Source organism: Oncorhynchus masou, chromosome 18 (assembly GCF_036934945.1).
Source record: "Oncorhynchus masou masou isolate Uvic2021 chromosome 18, UVic_Omas_1.1, whole genome shotgun sequence".
Taxonomy (NCBI): Eukaryota; Metazoa; Chordata; class Actinopteri; order Salmoniformes; family Salmonidae; genus Oncorhynchus; species Oncorhynchus masou.
The window spans coordinates 34,556,229-34,581,168 of NC_088229.1; the positions used below are offsets into that span (position 1 = coordinate 34,556,229).

General features: G+C 41.6%; 2 protein-coding genes across 2 annotated transcripts in view; one reads left to right on the plus strand and one right to left on the minus strand.

The window, feature by feature from the left end:
• LOC135504464 (N-terminal EF-hand calcium-binding protein 1-like) overlaps positions 1–9,035 on the minus strand; it is a 38,401-nt gene extending 29,366 nt beyond the window's left edge. The window contains exons 1-2 of the mRNA XM_064923083.1: positions 8,701–9,035; positions 141–165 (exon numbers count right to left, since the gene is read on the minus strand). Coding sequence (XP_064779155.1) covers positions 141–165; positions 8,701–8,820 — 145 coding nt within the window. The 5' untranslated portion in view covers positions 8,821–9,035. The remainder of the gene's footprint in view (positions 1–140; positions 166–8,700) is intronic.
• A 672-nt stretch (positions 9,036–9,707) lies between these two features.
• Positions 9,708–23,100, plus strand: alas2 (aminolevulinate, delta-, synthase 2). The gene is made up of 10 exons (XM_064923084.1): positions 9,708–9,816; positions 11,238–11,602; positions 13,250–13,342; positions 14,081–14,303; positions 17,596–17,780; positions 18,162–18,341; positions 18,667–18,831; positions 20,595–20,863; positions 21,821–21,983; positions 22,404–23,100. The coding sequence occupies exons 2-10, from the start codon at positions 11,260–11,262 to the stop codon at positions 22,565–22,567; spliced, it is 1,785 nt and encodes a 594-aa protein (XP_064779156.1). The 5' UTR covers positions 9,708–9,816; positions 11,238–11,259; the 3' UTR covers positions 22,568–23,100.
• The last annotated feature ends 1,840 nt before the right edge of the window (positions 23,101–24,940 follow it).

Sequence of the window (24,940 nt, forward strand, 5' to 3'; positions counted from 1 at the left end):
GTCTCGGATTTACAGAATAATACCAAATGCTCTAAGACCACGTTGCAGACATATACAGTTTTTGCAAGGAGGCCATTTGAAAAACCATGAAAGCAAATCCTTTGTGTGACCATCTTATTAATAGCATAAATTGTACTCACCATTTTTGTCTGCACGGCGAAATATCTGGAAATGAAAAACATTCAACATTAAACATTAAATCAAACAATCGACATTATTCATGTTTAAAGCAAATAACAACACGGTGAAACATGCAGTAAAAGTGGCACAAAAGATCTGGAAAACTGCATTGTGTGGAAAATTATACATAGAATATAAGGGTGAGATTCTACCTTGACAAATAAACCAGGATGGAAAAGAACTGTGAGGAACGTTAGGAAGATAATGTATGTATGATTCATAGACCATGTATAATATCATGATCCATGTTTTGGTATGCTGCATCTGTGCACAAGAAAATATTACAGATTAACTATAATATCTGCAAGCATTTTTTTTTATATCTGAGAGAGATGTCATCTCAGGAAATGATGATGTTAAATGTTTAGCAGGATGCAGCTCTGGATGAAAGTTGGTCATTTGCTAGGCAAATGATTCTTGGCCGTTTGAGGAACATTGGTCTTTTACCAGGCAACTGTAACGGCTGTTGGTGGAAGAAGATGAGGACCAAGGTGCAGCGTGGTACGTGTTCATGTTTCTTTATTGACACTGAACACTAAATACAAAAATAACAAAGGGAATAACCGAAACACTAACACTAAACAGAAAACATAGAAAATTAACATAGAATGCCCACCCTGGTCATACCCTGGCCTAACCAAAATAGAGAATAAAAACCTATCTATGGCCAGGGCGTGACAGCAACACTGTAATCGAGCTGTTCCGGAAAGGTTGCCTAAGCACTCAACCTGGTCTCAGAGCAAAACGTATTAGATTTGACTCAAATATGTGCCATTCCATTTAGTATGATATGCACTTTACGTTTGGTTACATTACATTGCCCTACCAATGTAATAGCAGTCGTACAATATGATACGAATTAGTATCCTACGTCTTGATCGCACCAGTTTGCTTTGACACATTTAGTATGATATATTACGTTCGACTGCTTTAGTATGATATATTACGTTCAACTGATTTAGCATAATATATGACATTTCACTGCTTTAGTATGATATATTACGTTTGACTGTTGTAGTATGATATCCTACGTTAGGTTTTGGGTTAGGAGTTAAAGGGCTAGTTAACATGCTAAGTATTTGTAAAGCCTTTCCAAAGTTGCTAAAGTTGTCCGTGATGAGATTCAAACCCGCAACCTTTGGGTTGCTAGACATTTGCATTATACACCTACACATCCACCCAGACCAACCACCCTTCTTTTTGTTTTCCCAATTAAGTAACCTATTGTCATACCAAACATAACATATCATATTAATTAGAGTGTCCAGGATTTATGTCGGCCAATGTAACATAACCTAATGTAAAGTAAAAAAATTATACTAAATGGAGTGGCGCTGATTTTGTCAAATACAATACTTTTCACTCTGAGACCAGGCTGAAGCACCGCAGGGAACATATTGGCACAAATGAGGGCCGAATGTTGTGTTTGCACTTCTGGTCCAATCAGGCCCTTCATCAAGTGTTAAGTTAGTGACACTTTCTACAATTAAATCAGCTCTATAGCCATTGAAACTCCTATGTGTATTTAAGTCAGAGCAAAATCCACTAAAAGACCTAGAGTCCTGTCACGCCCTGGCCTTAGTTATCTTTGTTTTCTTTATTATTTTGGTTAGGTCAGGGTGTGACATGGGGGATTTATGTGTTTTGTCTGATCTAGGGGTTTTGTATGTTTATGGGGCGGTTTCCTGTCTAGGTAGTTTTGTATGTCTATGGTTGCCTCGATTGGTTCTCAATTAGAGGCAGCTGTCTATCGTTGAACCATATTTAGGCAGCCATATTCTGTGGGTGATTGTCTTCTGTCTTTGTGTTATTGCACCAGATAGGACTGTTTCGGTTTTCACTTTTGTTGTTTTGTATTTGGTAGTGTTCTCGTTTATAGTCGATATTAAAGATGTTGAACACTAACCGCGCTGCATTTTGGTCCTCCTCTCCTTCGACGGAAGAAAGCCATTACAGAATCACCCACCACAACAGGACCAAGCAGCGTGGTAACGGGCAGGAACAGGACAGGCAGCGATGTCAGGATTTCTGGACATGGGAGCAGAATCTGGACTATACAACTTGGGAGGAGATAGACAGGTGGGCGGTCGACCCAGGGAGAGTGCCGGATCCCGCCTGAGATTCGCTGGAGCAGTGCGAGGAGGGTTACAGGAGAATGGAGTTGGCGAAACGAGCACGGCGGCGCGGTAGGAAGCCCAAAACTTTCTTGGGGGGGTCACACAGGGAGTATGGCGAAGCCAGGTAGGAGACCTGCGCCAACTTCCTGTGCTTACCGGAGAGCGAGAGAGACCGGGCAGGCACCGTGTTATGCTGTGGAGCGCACGGTGTCTCCAGTGAGGGTACATAGCCCGGTGCGGTACATTCCAGCTCCTCGTATCGGCCGGGCTAGAGTGGGCATCGAGCCAGGTAAGGTTGGGCAGGCTCGGTGCTCAAGAGCTCCAGTGCGCCTGCACGGTCCGGTCTATCCAGTGTCACCTACACGCACCAGCCCTCCGGTGGCATCCCCCCGCACCAGGCTTCCTGTGCGTGTCCAGAGCCCAGTACTCCCTGCTTCTCCTCCCCGCACTCGCCCTGAGGTGCGTGCCCTCGGCCCAGTACCACCAGTGCCGGCACCACGCACCAGGCCTACAGTGCGCCTCACCTGTCCAGAGCTGCTAGAGTCTCCCGCCTGTCCAGAGCTGCTAGAGTCTCCCGCCTGTCCAGAGCTGCTAGAGTCTCCCGCCTGTCCAGAGCTGCTAGATTCTCCCACCTGAGCCGCCAGTCTGCAAGGCGCCGCCAGAGCCGCCAGTCTGCAAGGCGCCGCCAGAGCCACCAGTCTGCAGGGCGCAGCCAGAGCCGCCAGTCTGCAAGGCGCCGCCAGTCTGCAAGGAGCCGCCAGAGCCGCCAGTCTGCAAGGAGCCGCCAGAGCCGCCAGTCTGCAAGGATCTTCCAGAGCCGCCATTCAGCCAGGATCTGCTAGAGCCGCCATTCAATCAGGATCTGCCAGAGCCGTCAGTCAGCCAGGATCTGCCAGAGCCGTCAGTCAGCCAGGATCTGCCAGAGCCGTCAGTCAGCCAGGATCTGCCAGAGCCGTCAGTCAGCCAGAAGCTGCCAGAGCCGTCAACCAGCCTGAGCTACCTCTCAGTCCTGGGCTGCCCCTCAGTCCTGGGCTGCCCCTCAGTCCTGAGCTACCCCTCAGTTCTTTAGTGGAGTGGGGCCCTTTTGTAGGGTTGCAAATCCTAGGTCGGCCGCGAGGGTCACCGTTCCTAGGAAGATACTAAAGCGGACAAAGACTATGGTGGAGTGGGGTCCACTTCCCGCGCCAGAGCCAGAGCCGCCACCGCGGACAGACGCCCACCCAGACCCTCCCCTATGGATTTAGGTGTGCGGCCGGGAGTCCGCACCTTTGGGGGGTGTACTGTCACGCCTTGGCCTTATTTATCTTTGTTTTCTTTATTATTTTGGTTAGGTCAGGGTGTGACATGGTGGATTTATGTGTTTTGCCTGGTCTAGGGGTTTTGTATGTTTATGGGGCGGTGTCCTGTCTAGGTAGTTTTGTATGTCTACGGTTGCCTAGATTGGTTCTCAATTAGAGGCAGCTGTCTATCGTTGTCTCTGATTAGGAACCATATTTAGGCAGCCATATTCTGTGGGTGATTGTCTTCTGTCTTTGTGTCATTGCACCAGATAGGACTGTTTCGGTTTTCACTTTTGTTGTTCATGTATTTTGTAGTGTTCTCGTTTATCGTCGATATTAAAGATGTTGAACACTGACCACGCTGCATTTTGGTCCTCCCCTCCTTCGACGGATGAAAGCCGTTACAAGTCCAATGGTTGTCTGAGTGCAGTATTGAGCTTTGCACACAGGTTCATAATGGCTACCTATCAAACTCACTCGGCTGTGGAGCCAAGACATGCACTGCTGGGTGTCCATTTAAAACAACAGTATACCTTCCTTCATGTGAGATCTACTGAGCATCCCATAGTAAATAACTGTCTCAGAAAACACCTAAGACCAGCTCCTTAACTCCCAACATTGTTCAACTCTAGCTTAATGGCTGGTACCCACTGGGCACACACTGGTTGAATCAATGTTGTTTCCACATCATTTTAATGACATGACTGTGAACCAATGTGGAATAAACATTGAATTGAAGGCTGTGCCCAGTGGGTAAGTTCTAATGGTTGATATGTCCTGCTAGCTATTTTGGGGTGCCTATAAAGAATATGTCAAACTCATTCTGTGGAGGGCTGAGTGTCTGTGGTTTTTGCTCCACCCTTGTACTTGATTGATGAATTAAGGCCACTCATTAGTAAGGAACTCCCCTCACCTGGTTGTCTAGGTCTTAATTGAAAGGAAAAACCAAAAACCCGCAGACACTCGGCCCTCTGTGGAATGAGTTTGACACCTCTGCTATAAGAGTTGAGTTTAATTTCAATTCAGTCCATTCAGGAAGTAAACTGAAATTCCAAATCCCATTGCTTTTCAATGAGGAATATTGTAATTGTAAGTAGAATTTCAGTTTGCTTCATGACTTGAAGTGGAGTTTGTCAGGACCCGGTTACGAACCTGGGTCTCCGGAGTGAGAAACAGTCACTTAACCAACTGAGCCACGAATAGTCAGCAGAACCCAGAAGATGAGGCAGACACAGCAGTACTTAAGACGGTGTATTTAATAAAGTAAAAAGGAGAAGTCCTTCAATACAAAAAATGGCAAATCCAAAAGGTGGTAGGAATAGCACAAAAAAGCCTCAAGAGATACACAAAAACAGAATTCCACAAGAGCATCCACCGGAATCGACAAGAATACACAGAACACTAGGGCTGGGTGCTAACATACAAACACAGAGCACATAACTGAGGGAAACTAAGGGTTTAAATACAATCAGGGTAAACGAGGCACAGGTGCAAATAATAATGGGGAACAAGGGAAAAAACATAAGGTCAAAAAGCACAATGGGGGCATCTAGTGACCAAAACCCGGAACAACCCTGGCCAAATCCTGACAGAGTTGACTCCAACCCTGGTACATATCTATGTAAATTACATCTGAACTGTCCTATAAAAGGTTGTCTAAGCATCTCACAGTGCCGGTCTCAGAAACCTCCTGCGGACATTTCTGTCCATGTCATGAGGGGCTGATATGCTATCTACCAACTGACCCTCAGACATTCCACATGGTGACAAACTGTGAGCCTGTCCTGCTGATTCTTATCCAGGTCAACAGATTATACCCCAATTTAGGGTTTTAACCACTCACACAACATGAGTCCTTCAGATGGAAATATTAAGCTCCAAACGAAAATTGTGTTGTGCAACATGTCTTGAAGCTTGTTTATCATAAACTCTTACTAGCCTACTCAGCTAAATTAATGAGCCAACCTGTAAACCTTCAGCGCAATGTGCATCACAGCCAATAAAATCATAGAGAGGAAACTATTCAATCCGTTTTGCGGAAGTTCAGTGTTACAGCGTGATTGAAATTTAAATGCAATGTCTCAGAGTTTGTGGAGGCTGCATTTCAGGTAAATGCTGCATGTCGGCTCAATCAGAAAGACCTTTAAATTTTCATCACGTAACCTGTAACGCTTCAGCGACAGAGATTGAATAGAACCCCTTAATCAACTCTAATGAGTCCTTTGAGAAGAAGGCAGAATAAATAAGTAGGAACATTTCCCTGCAACACTGTACTGAGAGTGCAGAGTCGTTCCCTCATTAAATCGGAGGGAAAACTAAACGAGGGGGAAAACAAACACTGTAAGCATCAGGCATAAAGAGTTCCCACATTCACTGTGCCGTTCAACTGAACTATTGTTCTGCCAATTGCACGTAGGGGAGGGGATCATACACAGATGCATGAACGCTTACACGTAGAAGTACAAAGGCTTACACACTGAAGAACGCTCTTTACTGTAGCCAAAATGTCTGTATACAATCCCATCCCCATGTGCAGTGAAAATCGTTTTAAACATGGAAAAATGAATAAACTCTTTGCTACATCTTTCATATGCAGACCTAGCCTACAGTACTATTTATCTTTAACATATTCATACTTACTGGTTTTTACACACCTACTAACCCTTTGTTCACTTTTTATTAATCATTAATTATCCTCATTAGCGGAACCCTAAGCCCCAATGTATTGGATAGTCCCATATAGATTGTCTCTAGTCTACATGTTTAAACGTTCAACAAACTATCAAATGCAACTCTAATGCGATGCAGTAAATAGCTTGCTAGTGTTAAGGTTGAAGCAGCAAAATGTGTCAACTGTGAAAGAGTTGTGAAGACTTTCACTAGGCACTTTGAACTTATTGCCCACAAACCCTAAGATATCATTAACGCCACGCCATGGTAGGCTATTTGTTGGGCTTGGTTTTATTATTTTACTCTTACTGTTGCTGTCATGACAAAAATATTGTTGTTTTCTGTTCTGGATATAGACTGAGGTGTGACTCAGAAATTGCTTCTCCTTTTTGGACATCGCATTAAATCTCTGGTTGTCAATCTCTTCTTTGGTTCAACACACACTGTAGACTCCACACAAATTTCCTGGATCAATCCATTTCCAACTGACTTTGGCGTTACCGGCAGCCAGATTGTTAACATCTCCTGGTGGCTTCAACTGCTTAATCTAGCTGGAAAACAATACATGTGTTGATAAAGCAATAACAGCATGTGTCATTCAAGTGAATTGTTAGTGCTGCCAACTGTGCTTTAATGGTTTGGTCTTCGTCTAGCTGGAGAGCATTAAATTAGCAACCCTGTCGGGTTTATATGGTTAGACGACAAACACAGATGTTCTATGCATGTAAACTGCTCAATGTGCACTCATTAGGATACAGTACTGCAGGATAGATGAACATCCACTACCCACCCATAGAGAAGGCCTTTAGGAAATGTTGCTTCTTTTTGGAGATGCCGTCTCATACATTACAGTGGACTCACTGAATGCGAGTCGATTGCATTTCGTCCTTTAATGTGCACTTATCATTGGTTACTTACAGTGTCATCTTCTCTTCATCATATGCTCATTACGTAATAGCCTACCTTTAGGCTAACAATTAAAATGCACACGCAAAAGTCCTCCATTACTGCACTTACTGCTCCTGTTATTGGCCAATTACCTGCCTCAATGAAATGTGGAAAATGCTCATCTTTCTATCTGATTGGAGGGATATCTGGCTGAGGCAACAAGAGTGATGCTGTTGAGGGTCATTGGTTACTTACAGTGTGATCTTCTCTTCATCATATGCTTATTACGTAATAGCCTACCTTTAGGCTAACAATTAAAATGCACACGCAAAAGTCCTCCATTGGTTACAATATCATGCCTTTCACTTATTATAGGTGTATTTATTATGTAATAGCCTTCCTAAAGGCAAATATAGAATCAAAATGTGAATGCAAAAGCTCTCCATCACCTAATTTATTGAAATCATATTTTATTAAGAATTTTCTGTTACTAACCAGAACAGTGTAGGCTAAATTCTCCTTAGCATGAACTCTATAAAGAGATTGAACTGGTTTTACTGCGGAAAAGGGACATGAAGGCAATGGTGTACTGTAGGCTGGCTATTATGTACATGATTCATGACCAATAATTCTTGCTACAGGCCTATCAGAACAGGCAAATCTTTTTTTTCATTTAGATCATTAGTAACATTAATAATGAGCATTTTTATACTGCTGGGGCAAGCATGACCAATCCAAGCCAGAGTCTGGGCAAGATGCCTCAACAGACCACTGTCAATCTAGGACAAGTTAATGGTAGTGAAATATAAACACTTCAGACATGCAAGGTTTCCATAGTCCTCCTCATTCCTGTGATCTACTATAAAAACATATCACATACATTTTTTTGTTTTACAAAAACGACAAAAAGGAAAACTAAACAAAGAAAAAAAAGCATTATGTCAATGATGATCTTGAATTAGTGAATTGGCTAATATTTTATTCATTCATTATTTAATGTATTCCTTTGATCATCCATTCATTCATTCTACCACCAATGTCATGACCCTTATGACCATGTGAGATCCAACGGTAGGCAAAATGATATGCTATATATATACATAACAGAGCCTATAGCCGTTTTTTTGTTATGGGGCATAAATAACACATCGAGCAGATGTGTTAATTAGATGTGAGATTTCGTGGTATTGTTAACATCAGATGATTTTCACACACTAATTATTTTTAAACACCCCTCACCTTGTTATCATATAATAACATGCAAGAGTGCAATAAAGGCAATTTAAAATCATTATAGCATTATTTGATATAATGTCTAATGTCTTTTTTTTGTTGGTTCAACAGATTAAAGGTAGCCCTAGATTAAAATAGACTACTTGAATATGTCGACCTGCAGCATCTTTGAACGCTTTGACAGCTGCCTGGCGTATAATATCAAAGTGCATAATGACCACATTATGCACTTTGACCACATGATAACAAATTATGTCAAATGATGCGACATACTCAGTAAAAACGCTTCCATTTTTTTTATATTGACGATGGATGCAGACTGGGCTACTTACATCTTGAAAGATAGAGATTCCTTGATTTTGGTTCTTCTGCTGGAGCTGCTGCTGTTTCCTGTGGTGGTCATGTTTCGCAGACTGAAGACATATGGTGATCATTTCTGTGCATGCTAGCATCTTGAAAATATTTTTGGATGCAATGTATTAACTCTGAATGAATGACAGTCTTTGGTCCTGGTTATGATGTCTGTGCTCTATCCTCTGATGCTGCTCATATGACGATAGGCTACCGCCTCGCTTTCTGTTCGAGGAGGCTGCTCTCCAGTTTGCACATCAATTTGATTTGACAACATAAGAAACTCCGGCCCCGCCTTTCCACTGTCACGAGCGAATTGCTATTGATGAAAATATATGTGGAATGCACCATCTGCCGGCGAGCTCTTGTGTAGCTTACAGTTTTTAAGGCCATGCCACCCAACCTGTCTAATTAACGAGAGCTTTTGAATAAACTGCAATTGAAAAGGAGGACATATTTACGCAGGTTATGATGATGGTAGAGATACATTATATTACCACATCTATATAATTACATAAAAGTGTTCTATTTAATTGTATGATACTGATGTGTGTGAGTGATAGAGAGAGAGGGAGAGAGAGAGAGAGAGAGAGAGAGAGTGAGAGAGAGAGAGAGAGAGAGAGAGAGAGAGAGAGAGAGAGAGAGAGAGATGAAAAATATAGAGCACTTTGTGTCGTTGGTATGACAAAATGTTCAACACAAATGTAAAATTCGGATACCACTATAGGCTGTTCTGAAGCTGTATATTATTCATACAGTATGTTAAGGTTAAGGTTAAATATAAATTGCACAGAAGTGTTTGTTTTTGTATGCCTATATTTAACAATAATTACACTTTTATTAATTACATCACAAACCGCAGCAATTAGACAAAAAAGCATTTGAGCTAGCCTATCCTCAAATGCATCTTGTCTTTTTACAACTTGGTTGCTCCCAGTCCCCAGCCTGGCCCCCTACGTGACAACGTATGGGTGTGAACAAGAATAATTTTCGAAGAATATTGCATAATGCTGACAACGTCACTGCCCGAACTTTTGACGACAGATACATCTCTGTCTATTACTGTTTTGAAGTTCGTCCTCAGTGCAGGTCAACAGGTAAGATGTTCAGAATTATTCTATTTGTTTGGCCCTATGCAATTTAGCTAGCATTATATTATTGCGTATGATACTGCAAATTAGGCAATTTTGCACTTATAGACTAAAGGAACCCATAAGTAGGCAGGCTGTGTGTCTATATGGTCGTTGACAGCTAGCCTACATTTCAAGTTCAGGAATGTTAAGATAAGAGTTTTGACTGTTACCTAAATAATATATAACAGCCAAATACATTTTATGTCGTGCTCCTCATTGTATCATCTCTAATTGCAAACAAACAACAACAACAACAACAAAGATTTAAAGAAAGCTATAAACAATACATAAAGAAGATAACCCTAAAACCATAGATGGACTACAGGAATGCACATAGCGTGTCACTTGAATGTGAATAAATGTAAACTGTGTTTGGACGTCACTCCTCAAGCATTAGGGTCAGTGGTTTAGTTCCCTGGGACGTTTGACCGAATAACGGACTCATAATGCTCAGCTGCTGTGGATCTAGATAGACTAACTTGGAGGTCAGATAACCTCATACCACAAGAATAATCTACAGATCCTGAGAATTGTCTTCTTATCCCCTAACCGCAGACCAGCTGAGTAGCCATAGGGGGTCCTCTATTCTTTACATGAAATGCTCGATCAAGACAAGGATTAGTTCGTTCCGAACAAAACAACCATTTAATCAATGAGTGTGGAAACCATTATTCTTATTCTTATAATCCGAAATGGCTGGCTTGGACTTTTAATTAATTAGGATTTAGAAACTAGTTTGGTCACGGATACATAAATAGTATAGGCCAAATATGTCTGTGTTTTGCCATCAAAAACTGAAAGACATCCACGTCGTCTCATGAGATTCGATTTTTAAATACACTGACGCTCACTAATAATCGTCCACAGTCCCTGCGCAATGACGTCTTTTTGTCGGAATCTTGCTTCAGCACCTTGCAGAGCATGAAAAGCGCGCCTGCACAGACAAGATAAGCCGCGCCCGCAGGCGCACCTATTCCATCAACTCTCTTTATTTTCTTCAAACGTAAATAATGGGCCACACTGTTCACACATTTCGGAAACAATTTCAAATCACTAAAACCTTATATTGCTGAAAGTTTGATTCAAAGTGTGTCCCCCTCTCTCTTGAACATAGTATACATAGTCCTATATTTCGTTTTAATTTCCCCTTTAAAATGTTAGGTTATGAAAGATTCTGGAAGATGGTGGCAATAGCATTACATACACTACTTCCGGACTATTGTACATTAGACTACAGTGACTTTAAACTTGCCTAAGCCTGTTGAAAAGTACTGTAAGTCTAAACTAGTGTAAATAGCATTTAGCATAGATACTACAACTATAACAAAGTGTCAGAATTGTATGTTTTAAAGGACTTATGTCCTATGTCTCATGTGTTGATCCAGATTCAAAACTGCTTCAAGAGCCATGGCCGCTTTCCTTCACCACTGCCCCTTCCTGAAGTCGGCCCCCAAGCCTGTTTTGCTGAAAACTGGGGCCGCCCTCCTCTCTATGGCCGACCGATGCCCCATGATCGCCCGCCAGATCACTGTTTGTGCCTCAATCCCCAAGGAGAGGAAGACAACCATTCATTCTACCCAGTCAGCAGGCATCCTGCCCCTGAGTGTGGACTCAAAGCGTCATTTTGCCCAATCAGCAACCCAGGTGGCTGTCTCCATGTCCAAGGCATGTCCCTTTGTCTCCAATCAGATTGGCATGGTAAGAGCGAGCCCTGAGGTTCAGGAGGACGTCCCGACGGAGTCTCACCCAGGTAAAGACAACACAATGGTAGTTTATTTGTTTATTTGGATCCTCATTGGCTTTTGCAGAAGCTGCAGCTACTGTTCATGGGGTCCACAAAAAAACACAAAACATGACAAATAACAAAACACTGATACACTGATAGACAAGGGCAGACACACACAATTAAAATACAATGATATACAAACAATACAACTAAAAAAGAATACAAACAATACAACAACAAAATAAAATAGAGTGTTAGAGTGTGTCTGTGTGTGTGTCCTCACATTCCCTGCCATTCCATGATATGTTTTTTAAAGAAGTTCATTTAAAGCAGTTAACTCAGATTAATACTTCAAGAGTTACGTTGAAAGCAAAAGGTTGTGTCACAAATAGTCAAGGCCTGTCTTACCTCTTGTCTCACCTCATCTAACCTGGTCTAAACCTTTCTCACCTCACCTAACCTGGTCTAAACCTGTCTCACCTCACCTAACCTGGTCTAAACCTTTCTCACCTGACCTGGTCTAAATCTATCTCACCTCATCTAACCTGGTCTAAACATGTCTCACCTCACCTAACCTGGTCTAAACCTGTCTAACCTAACCTGGTCTAAATCTATCTCACCTCATCTAACCTGGTCTAAACCTGTCTCACCTAACCCAACCTGGTCTAAACCTGTCGTACCCCACCTAACCTGGTCTAAACCTGTCTCACCTCATCCAACCTGGTCTAAACCTGTCTCACCTCATCTAACCTGGTCTAAACCTGTCTCACCTTACCTAACCTGGTCTAACTCTGTCTCACCTCATCTAACCTGGTCTAACCCTGTCTCACCTCATCTAACCTGGTCTAAACCTCTCACCTCATCTAACCTGGTCTAAACCTGTCTCACCTCAGCTAACCTGGTCTAAACCTGTCTCACCTCATCTAACCTGGTCTAAACCTGTCTCACCTCATCTAACCTGGTCTAAACCTGTCTCACCTCATCTAACCTGGTCTAAACCTGTCTCACTTCATCTGTAGGCCGTCATTGTAAATAAGAATTTGACAAGAATAAGAATTTGTTCTTAACTGACTTGCCTAGATAAATAAAGGTTATAAATAAAAACGTAAAGATCTCTCATCAACCCTCAAACAGGAAAGACTGGCATGCATGTTGTTGATGTTAGTTCTGTGTGTGCAGTAAAGGACAAGGTGTGCTGCTCTGTGTTGAGCCAGCTGCAGCTTTGCTAGATATTTCTATGCTGCACTTGACTCTATTACCAGACAGTAATCAAGATGAGACAAGACCAGATCCTGAACAACTAGTAGAGTTGATTTTTGTGTACATGTTTTTTGATATTTTTATAACAGACATACCCTTCCCCATCTTCACAAAAACTTTGCCAATATGACTTGACCATGATAATTGACCATCTACTGTTATACCTAGGAGTTTAGCTTCCAAAACTTGCTCAATGGACACACAAACACCAGTGCAAACACAGCAGACACACTTTGGTAGACACAAACAACAAGTCCAAGTTCTAAACACAGTGAAAAAATGTACAGTTGCCACAAAAACCTATCAAAACCAGCATCACTGAAGACAAAGAAACAAATGGACGAGCATAGCATAAATGAGAAATACTTTACAGTGTAGTACAGACTGTTATACCCCTGCTCTCTGTCACAGGTATGAAAAGATCTCTTTTGAAGGAACTCGAGGACTCCGTCATGCCGAAGGTCCAAACCCCCAGAGTGTCCCACCTCCTGAAGGACAATATAGGTGAATCAGACCAGTGTGACTCGTTTGCATTGACTCAATTAGAGGAGAAGTTGCACTGTAGTTCTACAAGAAATTATATTGACATGATACAGTGCATAACAGAACTGTTTTCAGTCACACGTTATATTAAGTGGTAAATTGATACCAGTTTAATGATTATTGCATTGGCAGGTACTGTGTAAATACATTTACACAAGTTGTATTACATACAACTTATCTGTTTGCACAGCTTTTAAAGGGAACGGATTACCAAGTATAGGCCTACTTACAATCGCGTAATCCCATGCAGTAATTATGCACAGCGAAATGAGGTTTAAACGCAAGCAATTTTATTTGTAAATGGACTCCCGAGTGGCGCAGCAGTCTAAGGCACTGCATTTTGGTGCAAGAGGTGTCACTACAGTCCCTGGTTTGAATCCAGGCTGTATCACATCTTGCTGTAATTGGGAGTCCCATAGGGCGGCGTACAATTGGCCCAGTGTCGTCTGGGTTTGGCTGGGGTAGGCCGTCAATGTAAATAAGAATTTGCCACATTCAGGTATCACTACCGGTATGTAATGTGGGACCCAATTTTCTTTTCATTCAATGGATACATGATGATTCATTCTTCATCATATTAAACAAGTTATTGGATCTAGAATCACATGTAACTTGAGAAACTATATGAATGTCTCTTGAATCATTTTAAGTCTTTCACAAAATAATTTGCTGACACTATTATACTTTTAACCCCAACAGTGGGCCCCAGTTTCGACTACGATGGCTTCTTCGACAGGACGATCTCTGAGAAGAAAAATGACCACACCTACCGCATCTTTAAGACAGTGAATCGGCGAGCTGACGTCTTTCCCTTTGCCGAAGACTACTCCATGGCCGGGCGGGAAGGCTCCCAGGTGTCTGTCTGGTGCAGTAACGACTACCTGGGCATGGGTAGCCACCCCCGGGTCCTCAACGGAATTCAGTAAGCCAGACATCAAGATTCTTTCTCAATTCATCTTTCCTTGATCCCTCACATCCTCTCTCCTCAAAGTGCATTGGAGAAGGGGAGGGAGTTTGAACCTTCTCTTCCAATATGGTTGAGAAGAAGGCGAGGAGATAGGATGCAAGGAATCACAGAAAGACAAATAGAGATTGAGCCCATGATGTAGTGCAAAAAGACCAAAGACTAAATTCAACCGAATCAATTCCTTAGATATTCAATTAGGTATTCTGCTTAAATGTATGGCTCGTCATACTGCAGTACATTATATTCTTACGCTACCCCCAGAAGAAAAGCTTAGTCTAGAAACCAACCAGTTAAATGTTCATACTGTATTAGAATGTTCAAGAAAGTTCAAGCACTATATTGTAAAGTTCAAAGCAGTTGACCGTAGCAAGGGCTAAACTAAATATTGAACAAATTCGCTGTATTCATGACAAAATGTTCTGCATTAGACAAAAACATTACGAGTATGGTAATAAACCAAGCTCCTTGCCTATCAATTGAAAAAGGAAAAATCCGAACGCAAGATTAATGGTATTAGCTTACAGAATAACTCAGTCACCTATGACCCAATTTTTGCAATCCAACTATTCACCTCATGAATTAAAATCATATTTAGACAGCAGTTCTCTCCCAAAACTGTCCTAACCAGAGCCTCTGTTCCTCAATTATCCTTTTACCCTTGAGGAAGTGTTTGCAGCAATTAAATCTATGCCTAATAATAAATTCCCAGGCCCAGACGGCTTCCCAGGTGAATTTTACAAGCAGTTCTGGCCAGAACCCTGTCCTATATTTACATGATAGATTACTTTTGTGTTAAGGGAATTTTGCCTTATTCTATGAATATACCAGCAGCTTCTATCAGTGTCTTGGTTAAAAGTGGGAAGGGCTCATTAGAATGCTCTTCTTTCAGACCGATAAGTTTGTTGAATTTGGATTCCGAAGTGATAACTAAATTGATAGCCAGAGGTAGAGGCTCTATTACCCTCGCTTACCCCGATCAAATGGGATTTATAAAAAACTGGTATTCACCGGACAATGTTAGACGACTGTTTGATGTTATCAACCATTTAAATGAGCATAAGACTCCTCCTATATTGTTGTCATTAGATGCTGAGAAAGTGTTCAACAGAGTTGAATGGAATTTCCTATTCTCTGTTTTGCAAAAATTTGATATGGTTGCTAATTTCATCAAATGGGTCAAAGCGATTTATACCATTTCCAGAGCTATGGTCTCTACCAATGTTTTAAGGTCACAAGAATTTCCCCTGAGTAGAGGGACCCGGTGAGGCTGTCCTCTGTCTCCCCTTCTCTTCACCATGGCCGTAGAACCGCTGGCAGAGTCCACGCGTTCTAATGAGAGTACCATAGGTCCGCTTATTGCAGATCAGGAACATAAGCTATCTTTATATGCAGATTATATTGTATTGTATGTTGTCAATCCAGTGAACTCCTCCCACATATTGTTGATACTAATGCCTAATTTGGTCAATTCTCTGGATACAAGGCTAATCTTATCAAATCGAATGCCTGTTTGCTAAATAGCCAGCTAACAGATGAGTTGAGTTTGGTCTGTCCCTTTTCTTGGAAACAAAATGGATTCAACTATTTGGGAATAAATGTTACCCCAGTTCTAAAGAATTATCTAAATGAATGAAGACCTGATTTGTTGGTCCAGTCTCCCAGTAACTATGATTGGAAGGAAAAACATAATCAAGCTGAATTGTCTTTCCAGATGTAATTATTTATTGAAAATGTTGACCTGTTATTTACCGTTTTCTTTTTTTTGTTTTATTAAAAAAAATATTGAATCAAGGTTTTCATTAATGGTCAGCCCAAACTCGCAATTTGACATCTAGGACTTTGGACAGACACCATGGGTTCAGATTGAAGCTCAATTTTTTTACCTCCAAAGAATCTTATGTTTGTGAATTGGGTCCAGCATATTTGTGATAACAAGAAGACCTTTACTAGGTACAACACATAAATGGTGTGGGCAGACTGTACAAAGTACTTAGGTATTTCAAACACGTATTCTATACTTGCATCTATCTCTTGTAATCCTGATCTGCCCAATGTGATGTCAAAGGTCGACCTCTATAGGTGGTGCTTCCTGGGTCTTATGAGTTTCGCTGACCTGTTCCATAGTGGCTAGAGTACAGTGAAGTCATTTATTGAAATCTGTAAGGAATCCAACATTCCTGGTACGGATTATTTCAGATTATTTCAGTCTTCAAATCCCAAATATTTTCCTTATGATTATCAAAGAAGAAGAGCTGAGATCTCAGTTGTAAGAAGTTGAAGAATTAATAACCACATCTATATTTATCAAAGGAATAATGGAGTGTCATGTACTGTACATTGTCAAGACAATGGGAATCCACCTTTATCCCTCTTCAAAGGATTTGGGAATTTGATGAGGAGGTATTGCTTGAGATCTGTAATAAAATACCCTACCCATTTACTAGTTTGAATATTAAGGAAACAAACACAAAATTATTTTTCATGTTTTATTTTACTCCTATTAAATTAAATCATATGTTCCCAGACACCTCAGTCCGGAAAAGGAACCTTTTTGCACCGAAGGTATTTTGGCAACGCAATAAGCTAATGGATTTCTGGTGCTCTGTTCATACAGCCACTCAGATTATTTTAGATATTGGTAAAAATCTCCAAGCCTTTACCTCCTTAATCACATGCCAAATATTAGGCTTGACTCAGACAAGACAAGGTTGCTGATAACTATTTCATACTTTGCAAAGAAATGTATTCTTGTGTGTGGGAAAAATTAAAACCCTTCCACTTTTACAGTTAGACAAAAAACAGAATAGTGCTCCCACATTCCTAAAAGTATGGTTTCCTTTACTGTCCTTTATTGGAAAAAGCTTTTAAAATGTGTTCGGGCATCCTGAGACCCAGCAAGTGTCATTGTTTCATATAAAGAAAGGGGGGGGGGGGGTAAAAATAATAATTGGACTAGTTTATCTAAAAAACTCTGAAAATATAAATGAATATGATGAATATGAATATGAAATTGTATCTGCTGCTATTTGTCAGCAAGTTTTAATGCTAACTACACATGATCTGCATTTTCTGATGATAATTGTACCAGCTGCTATTTGGTATTTGGTATATTTATACAATTAAAACCAATTTGTCCTTATAATTGTTATGGGGAAGAAAACAAAATATTCAAAACATACCTTCTTTGATGTGTTGGAGCTGAGGTAAGATGTGATGTTTGACTGTGATTCTTCTTGTATTACCTCAGGGATGCCCTGAAGAGGCATGGCGCAGGTGCCGGAGGTACCAGGAACATCTCTGGCACCAGTAACTTCCATGTGCTGCTGGAGAAAGAACTGTCCCAGCTCCACCAGAAAGATGGAGCTTTGGTCTTCTCATCCTGCTTCGTGGCCAACGACTCCACCCTTTTCACCCTGGCCAAAATGCTGCCAGGTTAGCCTAAACCCAGGGCCCTCCCGGGTCTCCAAGCTGAAAGTCAAACATTGACAGAGGATGAAAGGTAGCATGATCCAGGATCTGTTTGTGCTATCTTGCTAACTTGTGACATTGACCATAGGAGTTGGCAAGATAGCAAAACAGATCTGGGACCAGGCTAGATGAGATGTAGCAATGAGAAGAATAGTCAATACCTATAGCATTTCATTCTAATCAGAACTTCAGCATTGCTTTCAAGGGCAATGTGGTTACATTAGTGGCACCAATCTATATTCCAAAATACGTTCTTTGTACTATAACGCACACACTCTATCACTTCTGGAAGACATAGAGTTCGAAGCTCATTCTGCCTTGTGGGCTCTCTGCTTTGAAATACAGGCTGTGAGATATACTCTGACATGGGGAACCACGCTTCAATGATCCAGGGCATAAGGAACAGCGGCGCCAAGCGCTTCATCTTCCGCCATAATGACAGCCAACACCTGGAGGAACTGCTGAGTGGCTCCGACCCCAAGACACCCAAAATCGTGGCCTTTGAGACCGTGCACTCCATGGATGGTAAGTGTCACGAAACGGGCTCCACAGTCATGTTGCATGTTGGTTCATCTTTGGTTGTCTTTCATAATATATATTTTGCTAGGGGTTTGTGGTGGTTTAACGTGATAAGCAAGCAGTATTATTCATTTGTTGCTAATGTTTTATGTTACGTCCTCTCATATTAATATACTAAGTTCTAAAAACATAATATCCCAGTCAGTGTTGATTTTGAGTGCTACACATTTCATAATTCTTTATTGCTTAGTGCCTCAGTAATAATATCCACAGTCTCTCAGTTATTTACAGTAAAAGGTCGTACATCCTATTTCATCTCACTCGCTCTCAGGTGCTATATGTCCCCTGGAGGAGCTATGTGATGTGGCCCATCGCTATGGGGCCTTGACGTTTGTTGATGAGGTCCATGCTGTGGGCCTGTATGGAGCCCATGGGGCCGGTGTGGGAGAGAGAGACAACATCATGCACAAGATTGACATTGTCTCTGGAACCTTGGGTAAGAAATAAACAGGTTTGATAAGAGTGTCTATGTTTTATGGATTTGTTGTTGTTTTTATAAGTGTATTTTGTACCATGTTGTATTGCATTTTATTCTGTACTATTGGTGCTTCCTCTTGCCCATGGCTCACCTAAAAAAGAGATGAATATATCAATAGTAATCACCTGGTTTAATAAAATGTAAATAATTAAAATTGACAGATGTGTCTGCTGTAACAAGGACAGTTCTTGACTAGGCCAACGAGGGACACCAGTTGATTCCCACTTATTTCATTTGTTTTATTTCAAGGATCTAAAAAATCCTGGATTTGCTACCACAAACTGAAGTAGTAATATGTGTTTATGAATTAATTTAATTATACACACTTGCAGTGAACCAGGTTCCATCATGGCTATAACCATTTAGTCTCTGTCTGTCTTAGCTTGTCTCAGAGCTAGGGAAATGCCCCTCACAGCAGAGATAGATTTGATTGAGCCAAGTGAGTCTCCCCTGGAAGAGGTCACATTTAACCAATTAATGCCGGTCATTTATTAAATACGTTTTTAATTCAACCTTTATTTAACTAGGCAAGTCAGTTAAGAACAAATTCTTATTTACAATGACAGCCTACCGGGGAACAGTGGGTCACTGCCTTGTTTAGGGGAAGAACAACAGATTTTTAACTTGTCAGCTCAAAGATTTGATCCAGCAACCTTTCAATTACTAGCCCAAAGCTCTAACCACTAGGCTACCTGCTGTCATCAGGCACAAACGGACATTTATATAGCTGACATCGCAGTAACAACTTTCATCATGCTCTGGTGTTGGCTAATGGAGGGAACGGCAGAGGCTACAGGCCAGGGGATATACATATCAGCTGTGGAAGTGCTCCCACACACCCAGTCTGGTCATACTGATAAGTCTCTCTAGGAGCAGTTTCTGTGAAAAGTTACATCTTATGCACAGATCTAAGGTCAGCTTACCTTCTTTCAATCCTAACCGTCACCATTTGAAGTTAGAACTCAATATTACTTCAGATCAGCGCTTATAAAGGCAACCTTAGATGACAAGGTGATATTAAGTAAATCTAGTCTTAGCCCTACTTATTTCAGAGTATGTGGTTGTCAATCTAGCTAGGTCACATTGGGGTCACATTCAAACTTGATCAATACTATTTGAACTAGGAATACTCCATCGCTTGCAAAATCCAGTAATAGTGTACACTAACTCCAATAAGCATAATGGTTCATTGTGATTTCAGGTGTGTTTGTTATAATATATCTGTAAGTTATAGATATTGTATATACAGTACCAGTGAAAAGTGTGGACACACCTACTAATTCCAGGGTTTTTCTTTATTTTTAGTATTTTCCCCAGTGTAGAATAATAAACGTTCAACAAGGCACACCTGTTAATTGAAATGCATTCCAGGTGACTACCTCATGAAGCTGGTTGAGAGAATGCCAAGAGTGTGCAAAGCTGTCATCAAGGCAAAGGGTGGCGACTTTGAAGAATCTCAAATATAAAATATATTTTGATTTGTTTAACACTTTTCGGTTACTACATGATTCCATATGTGTTATTTCATAGTGTTGATGTCTTCACTATTATTCTACAATGTAGAAAATAGTAAAAGAGTAGAGTAGGTGTGAGTAGGTGTGTCCAAACTTATGACTGGCACTGTATACAAATCATTCCATTTGATAATTATTTATTCTTCTTCTGATTCTCATGTTTCTTCTTTTTCTGTTACTTCTTCTTCTTCTTCGCCGTTGCTGCAGGTAAAGCCTTTGGCTGCGTGGGGGGCTACATTGCCAGTAGCGCTTCCCTGGTGGACACGGTGCGCTCCTTCGCTGCAGGTTTCATCTTCACTACTTCGCTGCCCCCCATGGTGCTGGCTGGGGCCCTGGAGTCTGTGAGAGTCCTGAAGAGCTCCGAGGGCCAGGCGCTGCGCAGGGCCCACCAGAGGAATGTCAAACACATGAGACAGCTGCTCCTGGAGAAGGGACTGCCTGTGGTCAACTGCCCCAGCCACATCATCCCAATAAAGGTACTGTATGTAAGAGATTTACACTGCTACTACATCATTTGCGATGATATGGAGACAGATTGAAGACGATTGGATATGTTGAGCAGAGATTTATGGGTACTGTAGTACATGTTCTATTACTACTACAGCGTTAAGGGCAGTGGATACCCTAGCTATGTCACTCCAGTTATGAGAGTTACTCTGTCATTACTAGGGCCCTGCCCTTTTCTCAGCCTTTCTCAGTTTCTCTGGTAGTTTTGTCCTCCTGCACCAAGACATAGATAGTTCTTTCTACTGACACCTGTTAAAATTTTTGATATTTTTTATCATCACATCTTGATAGTTGAATCATCTCTAATAATGATCTAGTTGCCACAAATTAAGCTTCTAAGCATGTGGATTGTCTGTGCACCTCTCATTTAACTGGGTCCATTCCATGACTAAAGGGATATAACATTTCTAGAGATTAATTATCTGACTTAATTGTCTGATGTGTTAATTATCTAATGAATAAGAAGGTTGTGGAAGTGCCTGAAAAAGCCTGCAGTGACACCTTGAGTATAGTTGTAGGTTGAAGATGTCATAGTAGGCCAGGTAGTGGAGAAAAAGGCCCTAGTCATTACTACTGTGTGCAAGAGGTACTATATCATACCAGCTTTGTTATTCCACAGGTATAAGACTTACTGGTATACCTACCCCAGAAACAACATGTAATCTTTTATCAAAATATTTGACCACTCAAACTACCTCTGTAGCCTGAGTGCCAGTCTGTTTACTGTATGCTCTCTTGCAAACCCTTATTGTATTCCATACAGAGTTGGCAAGAGAGCAGAAACAGACTGGCATTCAGGCGGATCATTCTGTACATGACAGTGATGCAAGGATGTACTTTGAACGTGTTTGAGCACAGCACACTAAGTTCATTATCGAGATGATAGACTGTATTTATGTGTGTGTGCATGCATTGTCATCTCTCAGGTGGGTAACGCGGAGCTCAACTCCAAGGTGTGTGACATCTTGCTGGAGCGACACAACATCTACGTCCAGGCCATCAATTACCCGACAGTAGCCCGAGGCGAGGAGCTGCTGCGTCTGGCTCCCTCCCCTCACCACAACCCTGCAATGATGGAGTACTTTGTGGGTGAGTGACCAAGCCACCTGCTGTTACTGCTCTGACAGGGTTTCCCGTAGAACTGACCTGTGTCCAAACATCTCCGAGTAGGATTGATGATCTAGGATCAGTTCCCCCCCTGTCTGTATAATCATATACGTTATGATCTAAAAGGCAAAACTGATCCTAAATCAGCTCTGAGACTCTTTGTGAATACATCCAGTGGTGTTCAACCCATTAATGGTCAATGGTCATATTCGACACATCAGGGGGTCCGGAGAAAGAAAACTTCAACTACTAATAGTATCCTTCCTCAGTGTATTCATAATAATGTGATCCCTGAATAACCTCTGAATAATCTTAAAATAAGATACTACAGCCAATACCACTAGCTGTGTTAGCCGTGACTCAAGTTTCTTTGTGTTTGACCCATTTCACTTTGATTGACAGAGAGGCTCGTGGAGGTGTGGCAAGAAACGGGGCTCCTTCTGAACGGGCCGGCGACTGTCTCCTGCACCTTCTGTGATCGCCCACTGCACTTTGACCTGATGAGTGAGTGGGAGAAATCCTACTTTGGCAACATGGAGCCTCAATACATCACTGTGTCCGCATAGTACAAAACTCCATTCATTATACATCATTATTATCACATCATTGCTCTTATTTCATACCAGGTTTCATTCAAACAACGTACATATTATGTAGACTACACATTTTAATCTTATCTCATTCAGTTTTTATTTTCTGTGTTTATCGTTTCTGAAGTAACTTGCTATCCCCAAAATATTTAAGATTACATTCATAATTCTGTGAACTAAAATGTGTGCCCCTTTCACATAGTGACTTAAAACGTAAAACCTGCACATGGGCACTTTCTAAAATAACAATTTAATCTCAAGGTGATATTTTGGATTGTATAGATTTCTGTATCAATTGTCTTGTGCTTTGGTCACCCGTAATAGTGAAAGACCACAATCATGAGTTGTCTCACTGAAATGTCATTGAAACTGAAAATATGAAATAGAATCACTATTCAACTTGAATGTAACAAATTGAATGTAAAAATAAAAATACTGCTGGAGAAGCGATTTGGTGTATTACACAGGAATTCAAAAATACAAAAAAATAAATTGAAATAAAACAAAAAGTGTGTGTAGTTACATCTTTTGAAAATAGTTTACCATCTTACTAGTTATGTAGTAAAATAGCTAAATGTAATTGCACAGCAATAATTTATGTTACTTGTTTGTTCCTTTGGCATTCTTTCAAACAAGCACCACATGGTAATATATGGTACCAGGTATCAATATTGTGTTGAAGTATTGTTCTTTGTAAGCACCAAGGGATACCCATTGTTTCCACGTAATACCAGGGACAATATAAGTAACAGAATAGTCACATATGGACCTCGCTTTGTGCATGGGGGCATTGTCATGCTGAAACAAGATAGGGCCTTCCCCAAACTGTTGCCACATAGTTGGAAGCACAGAATCGTCTAGAATGTCATTGTCTGTTAAAGCATTAAGATTTCCCTTAACTGGAACTAAGGGTTCTAGCCCGAACCATGAAAAACAGCCCCAGCACTATGCATTGGGGCAGGTAGCGTTCTCCTGGCATCCGCCAAACTCAGATTAGTCCGTCGTACTGTCAGATGGTGAAGCTTGATTCATTACTTCAGAGAAAGCGTTTCCATTGCTCCAGAGTCCAATAGCGGCGAGCTTTGGAGCACTCCATCCGACGCTTGGTATTGCGCATGGAGATCGTAGGCTTGTGTGAGGCTGCTCGGCCATGGAAATCAATTTCATGAAGCTCCCAACAAACTGTTCTTGTGCTGACTTTGCTTCCAGAGGCAGTTTGGAACTCGGTTGTGAATGTTGCACCTGAAGAAGCGCCTCAATACTTGGCGGTCACATTCTGTGAGCTTGTGTGACCTTCACGGCTGAGCCGTAGTTGCACCTAGACGTTTCGAAATTCACAATAACAGCACTTACAGTTGACCGGGGCAGCTCGAGCAGGGCAGAAATTTGAAGAACTGACTTGTTGGAAAGGTGGCATCCTATGACGGTGCCACATTGAAAGTCACAAGCCCGGCCTCCACACATTGCAGGGCCTTGCAACGATGGAGTGCCAGGGCTCGGGTGAAGTCATCGGGGACAGGCCCCTCACAGGAGCACAGCACCAGGCTGCGGCCTCGCTGGCACAGGTCCTCGATCCAGATTTGCGGCTCCTCTGAGGCTCGGCAAGCAGCGTCGGAGTGGCCCCCATGGCTCTGGATGACTCAATCCAGGTCAGCCACGGCCTGTTCATGCAATTCAAGATGGGTGAAGCAAGAGGCCCTTTGACACAGGTACTGTGGTTGGAGCTCGCCTGCCCCTCTCACAGCCACGGTCATGAGAGCAAGGGCACTCCCTGCTTCCTGGGCTGCTGCCTACAGTAATAAGAGTTTATTGTTTTGTCTTGTCATAAGATTTTATTGTTTTGTTTTGTAATAAGAGTTGATTACTTTGTCTTGTAATAAGAGTTGATTACTTTGTCTTGCAATAAGAGTTTATTGTTTTGTCTTGTAATAAGAGTTGATAACTTTGTCTTGCGTGAGATGAAAAAGGTGATTACAAAACATTTAGTTCAGACCAAGCAATCTGACATATTTCGTCTTGTAACTAGTTAAATAGTTGTCATGTATTTGGTCTTACTTGTGCCATGCATTTCCTGTGACTTGGGGGAATGAGGCTCAGCAGGAAGTCAAAAGTGGAGGGTTCTTTCTCGGCCAGCCTGCCAGCTGCCCTGCGGTACTTCTGTTGCCAGGACTCCACCACGTCTATCCTGGCCTGAGCTGCAGCCTTCCGGGTTCCTGGCCAAACACCTGAGTCAGGTGAGCTCTTGCTGCTTTCATCTCACCTGGTTCACAGAGGCAGATATTACAAAACAGTTGCATGTAATAACTGTGCACAGTCCAGCAGACGTTTTGAACAAAACCTTCATAAAGG